General features: G+C 44.9%; 1 protein-coding gene across 4 annotated transcripts; it reads left to right on the forward strand.

Annotated features, from left to right (window-relative positions):
* Positions 1 to 448: 448 nt before the first annotated feature.
* On the forward strand, positions 449 to 9631 carry tox4b (TOX high mobility group box family member 4 b). Of its 4 annotated transcripts, none has more exons than XM_037111968.1 (10): positions 449 to 579; positions 2885 to 2953; positions 3965 to 4015; positions 5316 to 5603; positions 5680 to 5940; positions 6025 to 6345; positions 6471 to 6551; positions 6815 to 7441; positions 7529 to 7683; positions 8341 to 9631. In XM_037111968.1, exons 1-10 carry the CDS (start codon positions 574 to 576, stop codon positions 8396 to 8398), a joined length of 1917 nt encoding a protein of 638 aa, XP_036967863.1. In that variant the 5' UTR covers positions 449 to 573; the 3' UTR covers positions 8399 to 9631. The 4 variants fall into 4 exon arrangements, with proteins under 4 accessions (XP_036967863.1, XP_036967864.1, XP_036967862.1 ...); XM_037111966.1 differs by lacking the exon at positions 449 to 579 and adding an exon at positions 1833 to 2663; XM_037111969.1 differs by lacking the exon at positions 3965 to 4015.

Consider the following 9631-nt stretch of genomic DNA (forward strand, 5'->3'; position numbering starts at 1 on the left):
AATCACTAAAAGAGACTAAGTTAATTGTATTTGAGGCCACTTTTTACATACAGTGAGAGCATGATGGAAAATGGCGACCCATATTTTTAAGGTAACACTAAATAACTATATTAAAGTTCATCAAAAAGCACAAAGGGCAGATTTTCATGATAAAAACATAATGGCTGTCTAATTGTAATGTTCATCGCTGAAAGTAGCTTATCAAGTATTTTAAAAATAACACTTTTAGCAAACTACAGAAATGTAATAATATCATCAGGGAAACAATTGTATGTTGCTTCATTTGTTAATTTAGTATGATAATTATTATTATACTATTTTGAATTCTAACCTTTTATTCATAAATACAAATGGTGTTTCAGTCAAAAATTATATTAAAATATATCTGCCTTTTATTTTGGAACGACGACGTCTCTTCTCTGCGTGATGAGGTCACTTCCACTTGTACGTACAATCCGGAAGCCGGTCCCCTGTTGTGATATTTGAGGAAATCAATTCTGGGCGAAGTTCACTTGCAAAAGTGGGACAAAAAAACAAAAAAGCAAAACATTGATCAGGTTTTCGGGGGTGAGCATGGAGGTAAGAGTGGTTAGCTTTAGAAACTTTTGTCATAATAAAAGGATCACATTTGTCTTCGTGTGATGATCCACTTGTACACACGATCTTTGGTTGTCACAAACACAACGATGGCCCCGTGAGGAGCGGATCACCCGGCTGTCACAAGCGTTAGTCCTTAATTAAATCCGTTAATTTAACCTCACCTCGTCTTTTTCTGTTTAATCACCTATACTTAGAGATTTTGGGTCAAACAAATCCCTCCTGGTGCTTAATTTAAAAACTCATACGCTTAAGTAAAGTGTTAAAATCATTCACTCGGCACTGGAAGTCTTAATACAGACGTTAAATATAACTCTCCACATGTTTTAAATGTTATCGTGTTATCGGTAAATGTTTTATTTAAGAAATAAATGTCCCTGCGCTTCGCAAGAGGATTTCAATGGACCGAACCATTGGAGAGAACAGGGGGTTAAACAAACCGTTAAAAAGCTAAAACTACTGAAATTTAATTATTAAAACGTTTAAATAATCGATTTGTTGATTTAATTATGTGTCTTTGGCAGATACACTCCATGTTAGAATTTTATTTTTACTGTTTAAGCTACAAAAATCATCAGTGCGAAGTTGTGTCATTATCGGCTGGATCCATGTTAAAGACCATGACAGGCAGCTTCCTGTCGCTTTCAAAATAAAACCAGGAATCAGCAGATCTTTCAATGTTACGTAATTTTTAATATATATATATATATATATATATATATATATATATATATATATATATATATATATATATATATATATATATATATATATATTAAAGAGTTATAGTTATAGTTTCATATTTAGTTGTTTCATATCATTTAGTTTCATATTTAGTCGGACAATTTACAACGATGTAAAACGTAACGTTAAGAGTAAGACCAGCTGATGTTTTACAGGTGATGGGAATGTAACAACCGTGGATAGGAACAAATACAGCTAAATTTGCTGTGATGAGAAAGATACAAGAATTGTGTCTGTACGACTACAGAGACAAACATAAGAGTTATGAATAATGTACTATAATTAATGTACAATTAAATACTGTGTAGTACAGGCAAACCTGTATTGTAAACTTTAAAACATTTGTTTTCTATATCGTGTATATATATGACCTCAAACATATTTACGTATATACCGCAAATTCGTGTTACTCATTTGTCAACATATGCACCAAATTATGTGTTCAGCTAAATGTGTCCAATAGTGTAGTTTTTCTGGCTTTATTTTGAAATCTCCATCCCTCAACATCCGGCGCTAGCCTCGATTAGCTTGACTCTTTCCGGTGATCCCATCCGTCAGGGATCCGTGGCGCCGGATCCATTGAGCAGCCTGGCCCGGGCCAACACGAAGCGATAACGGGGACTCGGCCAGCCTCCCTTCCCTGTCAGACACCTTGAGCACGATCATTGTCGTTTTCGGGGACCTCTCGAGCGGCGCCGATACATTAATTTAGCCGCGTTTAGCTAGCTAGCCGCGGCCGTTGGTTGAATGTAACGTTTGAGGTCCGACAGACAAACGGGCGCCAGGCTGCTCGTGAAGTGAGGAGCACTGCAGCCTTGCGTCAAAGCCAGCTAAAGCTAAACCGTGGTAGGACAAGTCAGCAGTAAAAGACCGGCACCAGCCACGTTACCTCGGTAGCCAGCCAGCCAGCCAACCAGCCAGCAGACAGGTTATTTTTGGCACGGTTTGCCTTCGTGCACATGCTCCGCTTTAGTCGCGTATGCTAGCCCAGCCAACATCTGTCAGCGTTAGCCCCTTACAATAGAAATATCGTTCAGGTTAACTAACGCTGACTCCATTCACTAGCTACAGCTGACACCACTTAAACCACGCATCTTTAAACTCAGATTTAGAAAAAAAAGATTATAAAAAGGTAGGAAATTTCCTGTCAACTGCGTAACAACGTGATTTGAAGAGGGGGCCTCATAGCTAACATATGAGGCCCAGCTGAAAAGATGGACCTGAATTTTTATTCGGATTTGACGGACGGTACCGGGCAGCACGACGGGGACCCAGAGTTCCTGGACCCGCAGTCGTTCAATGGATTTGACTCTGACAACAAGGTGACTCCATCTCACGAAGTGGGACAGATGGAGACGATGTCAAATTCATGCATTTGGGTTTGTTTATTTAAACTGAAGAAGAAGGGGGGGGGGAAGCCTGTCAGTAAACGCATCACAATGTGTAGATATAACCCAGTTCTCTTTTAAAGTCAAAAAAGGAAGATGAAGAAGAAAAACCTCTAACAGTATCTTCCCCTAACTTGTGCTCCTTTATGTTCCAGTTCCCTGGAGGAAGTGACAACTACCTGACGATATCTGGGTCCAGCCACCCCTTCCTCTCCTCCTCAGAGGTAAGTTAGGCCTTCACACCCACAACACATGACATTAGAATTTCTCCCAGACAGGTCTTTTTGTTTTACTGCTCTGGAGCCCCCCCCCCTTTTTTTCTTTTACTGTGGACAGATGTTTTCGGCTTACAACCATGCAGAATCACATCTGTAGCGATGCACATTGGAGTCACAGAGCTAACGCTGCATTCAAGTCACATCTGAGTTTCCAACTCGTAGGTGGTGTTTGATTAAAAGGGGCACTGTGTGGTTCGGGAGAGTAAATTCAAGAGGAAATGATACAAAGTCTTTCCATAAGTGAAAAAACAAGCTGTTCTCAGGGGAAGGTAATGAATAAACGTACGGTTTTGAACCGCCACAGTTCCCGGTGGTAAGAGGAAACACATATTAAAGGGGGAACAGAATTTGACACAACATCGGAGCGCTCCACTGAGTGAATGCCCGTTAACGCTTGTTTTATCTCTCGCCTCCAACACCAGCGGGGTTCTTTCTCTTCACACATCTACTCCAGTCATTCCACCGTCACCTGGGGATGGTGACCGGGTAAAACGATGCCACTTCCTGTCTCGGTTGCACAAACAGAAGACACACTTCCTTTGTGCCGTAATTTGACCGTTGATTTCAGGGAACAATCCGGCCTGGTGTCAGGACAAATAGCCTAGTGAAGGAGAGGTTTATAGGAACCAACCTGACACCTGAACACACCCAGAAAGTCCTCGGCAATGCTGAGAGTAACCTTCATCCGAGTGATCAGTTCAGACATCACCAGCTGTTTGATGCTTAGCTCTGTGACTCGAATGTTGAGGCGCCAAATCGGCATCAACCATGTTCATCTTTTTAATTTTTCTTTCAGCATACATAATGATAAAAGATGCCATTACAAGTCATGCCAGAAAAGGTCTTTGTGCTGTGTGTTTGACCCATTTTAATGTCAGTTTGGCTGCCACAAATGTGACCCATTGACATCTGTCATCTCCTTCATCGTGCACTTACTGACATACTCACATTTTTTAGTGTCCCACTAAACCCATTGACCTCTTCAACCTCGCTGGATCTGCTGGTGGAGTATGAATCATTTATAAATACCTTTTTGTTTTTTATGTTTCACACCCTCCTCCTTCAATTCAGACACCTTTTTTTTTAATAAAGCTGTCACAGGGGAAAAAAAGCTTTTCTCAGAGACTGAATTACTGAGCACTGTCAAAATTCAAGTCTACAGACTTGACTCATCTAAAGATTAGATCAGATGATGGGATGGTGGATTTCACTGTGAAGCGGCTGCAGACTCATGACGTGCACGCGGAGGCGTTGAGTTTGAGGTCAACCTGTTGTGTTGATAAAAGTTTAGTTGGACGTGTGGGTTTGTTATCACTAGAGACCTTCCAGTAATACTTTGATCATCAGAATTCCCACTATGTGTCGCCTGTTCACCCTTCAGCACTTCGTGTCGCATGTTCTCACTTGTCTGCAATAGAGTGGCGTCGAGATGACGTAGTTTTGTCGGCTAACAGAAGTTAGCATCCCCCTGGTTTCCTTGACTAAAAGCCGCTGGGATTCTTGACAAACACGAGTTTAATGATACTTCTGTTCAGACAGATAAACACACATGAACACCATGTTTTTGAAGAGTCTTTCATTAAATTAAATTGCAAGAAGTAAGAAACTAACATGAGGGTATAAACAGACAACAAATTAGTAGTTTCATTCCTCCCACTTGAACCATGTTCATAACACATCTGTCTATAAATTCATGTTTAAATCCACTCTGCTCTCTTAATGGGAAAATTCCCAAATCAATTGCTCCAATGTCTGCGACAACTCCTGTAACAACTTTTAAGGCACATAAGCACTTTATAATTAGATTGTGGGACACTAATAATGTATTATATATCGTAGAAGAAAATGTGTGGATATGACCATGTCCAGGTTTTAGGACTCAATAGTACACCACTCTATATCAGCAGTTAGGTTCAAAGTAGAAGCGACGAGCTGTCAGAATCCAATCACTGCCGCCTACCTGTCAAGAGTTCATTCACGTTTCCCCACAAATGACTGACACCCACAATCTTCCAATAACAGTCTCGCTTCACTGATTCATGTGTGATTCTTATAGCTAGACGTGGTCAGACGTATCAGGATCCTGTCAGATGATTTGGTTGGTCGGTTGCTAATATTTTTTAGATTGTTTTTTGGGGGTCAAAAATAGTCAAAAAGCTGTAATCTCTGACTCCCATCTGTCCTGTGGTTCTCTTACCTCCCTTTGCAAATTATTGTTCGCTGCCCTCCACCCCAATTTCTCACAAACTTGTTTTCTCTCCTCTATTCCTCTTTCCTTTTTTTTTTTTAACTTCCATCCTCCCTCCAGACGTTCCACACTCCCAGCCTCGGCGATGAGGAGTTCGAGATACCTCCCATCTCTTTGGACCCGGACTCGGCCCTCACCGTGTCCGATGTGGTGTCCCATTTCGGGGAGCTGTCGGACTCTGGCCCTTCAGACAGCGTGGTGGTGCCCGGCAACGCTGTGGTGGAAGGGGACGACCCCTCCTTCGCCTCCACTTTCGTCAACGCCCCCTCTCAGGGGCTGGAGCACCTGAGCCTGGGAGTCATCAACCAGTCGGGAGGAAGTGCTTTGTTGGGGTCGTCTCTGGGGATGGTGAGGAGATTGTAACTCTTCGAAGTCGTCTCTGTTTTTAAAATTGGTTTTATTCACTTACATTCTCCGTCCCCAGGATCTCGGTCATCCCATCGGCTCTCAGTTCAGCAGCTCGTCCCCGGTGACCATCGACGTCCCGCTGGGAGATATGAGCCAGGGCCTGCTGGGGTCCAACCAGTTGACCACCATCGACCAGTCGGAGCTCAGCGCCCAGCTGGGCCTCGGCTTAGGAGGAGGGAACATCCTGCAGCGCTCCCAGTCGCCCGAACACCCTCTGTCGGCCACGGCGTCACCCACCAGCTCGCTGCAGGATGATGACATGGACGACTTCAGAAGGGTGAGTCGTCACAGTCCCGAAAATGTAAATAAACAATGTTCCTTATTTCATTCTTACGTTATCATTTTCATCCTGTCCAATCAGAGCGTCCTGGTGGAATCTCCGGTCTCCCTAGCGGTCTCTCCCGGAGTCATCTCCCTCGACCCCTCGCTGTCGGAGTCCCCGCTCTCCACCCCCGCCTCCAGCATCTCGCCGGCCGTCGGACGGAAAGGAGGAGCGGGAGGAGGGAAGAAGGGGAAGAAGAAGAAAGACCCCAACGAGCCGCAGAAACCCGTGTCAGCCTACGCGCTGTTCTTCAGGGACACGCAGGCGGCGATCAAGGGGCAGAATCCCAACGCCACGTTCGGGGAGGTGTCGAAGATCGTGGCGTCCATGTGGGACAGCCTGGGGGAGGAGCAGAAACAGGTGAGAGGAAGTCCTGCCAGCATCCCTGATGAGACGAAAGACGCTGTTGGACATTTATGAAACGTGTGGTGAGATTTAAACACAATCCAAATGTCTGTGTGTGATTTTACAACTTCTTATTTCAGGTTTATAAGAGGAAAAACGAAGCGGCAAAGAAGGATTATTTAAAGGCGCTGTCGGAGTACAAAGCTGGACATATTTCTCAGGTGAGAGCTTTTGATTGATGAGAGTCACACCAAAAGTCAGTGGGGTCTTTAGTGCGCTGTGACCCGTTCTCCATCCAAGTGTTGTTGAAATCCGTTCAGTAGTTTTTTTGTAATCCTGCTGACAAACAGTCGGACACAGGATGTAACAGAACCTGCTCGGTGGTGATAAAAGGCGCGTAATTCTTCTACATAACATCAAAAAAAGTATTTAAAACAGTATTCCAACACGTTTTCTTCATCGTGTCCAAATATCTTCTCTTCAGGCCCCGATTGAAGTCATGGACACCGCCCCGTCGCCCCCACCTCCAGCCCCGGCCCCCGCCATCACAGCCATGCCTGCCGCCAGCCTCGCCGCTCGCTCCACCAGGTCGCAGCACTACAACCCCGAGGAAAACACCATCACCAACATCTGTACCTCCAACATCATCCTGGACCTGCCGCAGGTCACCACACGCTCCCGCACCGGCGCCATCAAACCCCAGCCTCCACCCGCGACCACCCCGCCGAACCCCCCCACCGTCACCAAGATCATCATCAAGCAGACGCAGCTGCCCTCAGGCGGCGTGTCCGTCACAGCGACGACCGCCTCGTCTCCCCGCCAGCCGCCGCCGCTGCAGCAGATGCAGAGCACCCCGCCTCCGCCTCGGCTGCAGCAGATGGTACACGCCCAGGCGCCTCCGCCTCTGCAGGCCAAGCCGCGGGGTGCCGCCACCGCTCCGCCTCCGCTGCAGATCAAGGTCGTCCCATCGGCGAGGCAGTCGGATTCAGGCGCGCCCATCATCGTGACGTCAAGCGGTGAAACCAAGTCGGTGTCGTCCTCCGGTCTGACGGTGGAGGTGGGACAGTCGGGTGACATGATGACCGGTGGGGAGGAAGTGGCGGAGGAAGGGGTGAGCTCAGCAACACGGACGCACGCTGTGCATTTCGTCTCATTTGCATTTAAACTCTAACAACTGTTTGTATTTCTCGTCTCTCAGATGGAGGTTGAGGTGAACGTGGCCTCTGTCCCCAGCGTGACTCCAGCCGCCAGCCGGAGCATCTGCGTCCGCGCCGGCTGCACCAACCCGGCCGTGGACAGCAAAGACTGGGACAAGGAGTACTGCAGCAACGAGTGTGTCGCCACACACTGCAGGTGTGTGCACAGTTACAATGTTACATTTAGTCACAATTGCAAACTTCTTTCCCTTCTTGCTCGACGTTCTTCTGGAAGTTAGAGTCGCAGGCAGCCAAATAAAACCCTTCAATATAAATATGGATTTCTGTGGGTTTGAACATTGTGAGAAACATTCGGGATGAAGTGAGTACTTAGGGGCCTGATTTCACTGACTCCTGTTGTGATCACGTCAGGGTTGAAAATCTGGAAAATGCGTAATGTTATTTTCAAGATTAGGAATATGCTTGAATTAGAATGATTTTCTGATATAATCTGGTGTTTCATTTAACAAAAATCATGTGATCGTGTGAAATGAAACGATCCCATCGTCGTATTTGTCGTCTCCTGGTCTCGAAATGAGCAAGACCTGGATGATCATGATCAAAACATACAATAAAAGTTAATATGAAACACTGATAACTTAAAGTGATAGCTGTGGGTTTAAAGAAATGATCCTCTGCAGCTGCATTAATAACAATTTAGTCGAGCTGATGAGGGTGTTGAGTGTCGGGGAACTGAATAAGTAATCATGACGTCCTGTGTACGATCAAAATGAGGATATTCAGGTGCAAGACCTGACGTAAATCGACACACAGAGTGAAAATCAACCTTCTCTTGATCTGTTCTTCTCTGCAGAGACGTGTTCATGGCCTGGTGCGCCATCCGAGGGCAGAACTCCACCACGGTCACATAGGAGGTGGAGGAGGACGCGTTTGACGGAGGAGAGCAAGGAAATGGACAAAGAATAACACGTGAAATGCAACTTGAACAGAGGAGTGAATGATGGTAGGCTCAGGTACTGGCACATAACGGTCCGTTTTATCATGTCAAGGAAAAAAAATAGACAAGACAGTCACTACAACGTGCGTTCCTGTGGTCGGAACGAAACTGGAACACTGCGGCGAGGATGACGGCTCGCGACACGGACCGACGGAATCTACGGACTTCCCCTTTTTCATCATCTGTTGTGAATTTTGAACCATGGACTGAAGAAAAGAACGTTTTATATGAACTTCTGGTGTTTTTATTGTTTTGAAAAAGAGAAAAAAAGAGAGAGATCATGATCCTGCAGAAGAATCCGGTTCATTTCAAAGAAATTCCACTTTTTATGTGTTTGCTCTTCCCTTTACTGTCACACGGAGGCTCGGTCCACGTGAATGAAAACCGAGAGGTGATTTTTGTTTTTATTGGTTTTTTTTTTCCAGCGACGTGCGGGTGCTTCGCTGCGAGCGGTCCGAGGCTGCTACAGAGATTTAATTTCTAAACCACGAGAATCATCCTGGTGAAGCACAAACGGTCTTACAGGTCGTTTCCAAGTTGTACGAAGCCGTTTTGAGACGAGGTGGAAAATAAATCCGCTCGCTTTGTTGGGGGGGAGAAAACAGCCATCGTGGGGGAAAACAAAAAAAAAAGGATTTTACTTTAAACTTTCAGAAACAGGTGCTAAAGTTCAGGAAACAAAGAAAAGGCTCCTGTGTTCTCTGTTCTGCTCTCGAGCTTTTTGAACCCAGATATTTAGTTTCACAAGGAATATTTGTGGTGGAATTTGGTGTTTTTTTTGAGTACAAAAAAAAACAAAAAAATGAATTGGAATGAAATAAACACACCAGCTCTGATGACGCTACTATTTGGGGGGGATACAGTACAAAAGCTTTACTTGTTTTCTTTTTCTTTTTTTTACATGAGGTGTTTTAATTTAACGAGTTGCTTCCACAGAAGAAAACTGTTCCCGGTCGGAGGAAACGACGCAGCAGTCGCTCTGGTTTATTGTAGATACCCTGGAAATGTTTTTAATGGTGAAATAAAAAGTATTTTATGTTTTAATATACATTTGGTGATGCACATTTTGGGCTCACAGGTACAACTGGAGGGGCTGGTGTTTCATTAATTTCACTTCCTTTTTTTCAACCAATGGGAAATATTTAAA

This window comes from Acanthopagrus latus, chromosome 10 (genome assembly GCF_904848185.1).
Source record: "Acanthopagrus latus isolate v.2019 chromosome 10, fAcaLat1.1, whole genome shotgun sequence".
Taxonomy (NCBI): domain Eukaryota; kingdom Metazoa; phylum Chordata; class Actinopteri; order Spariformes; family Sparidae; genus Acanthopagrus; species Acanthopagrus latus.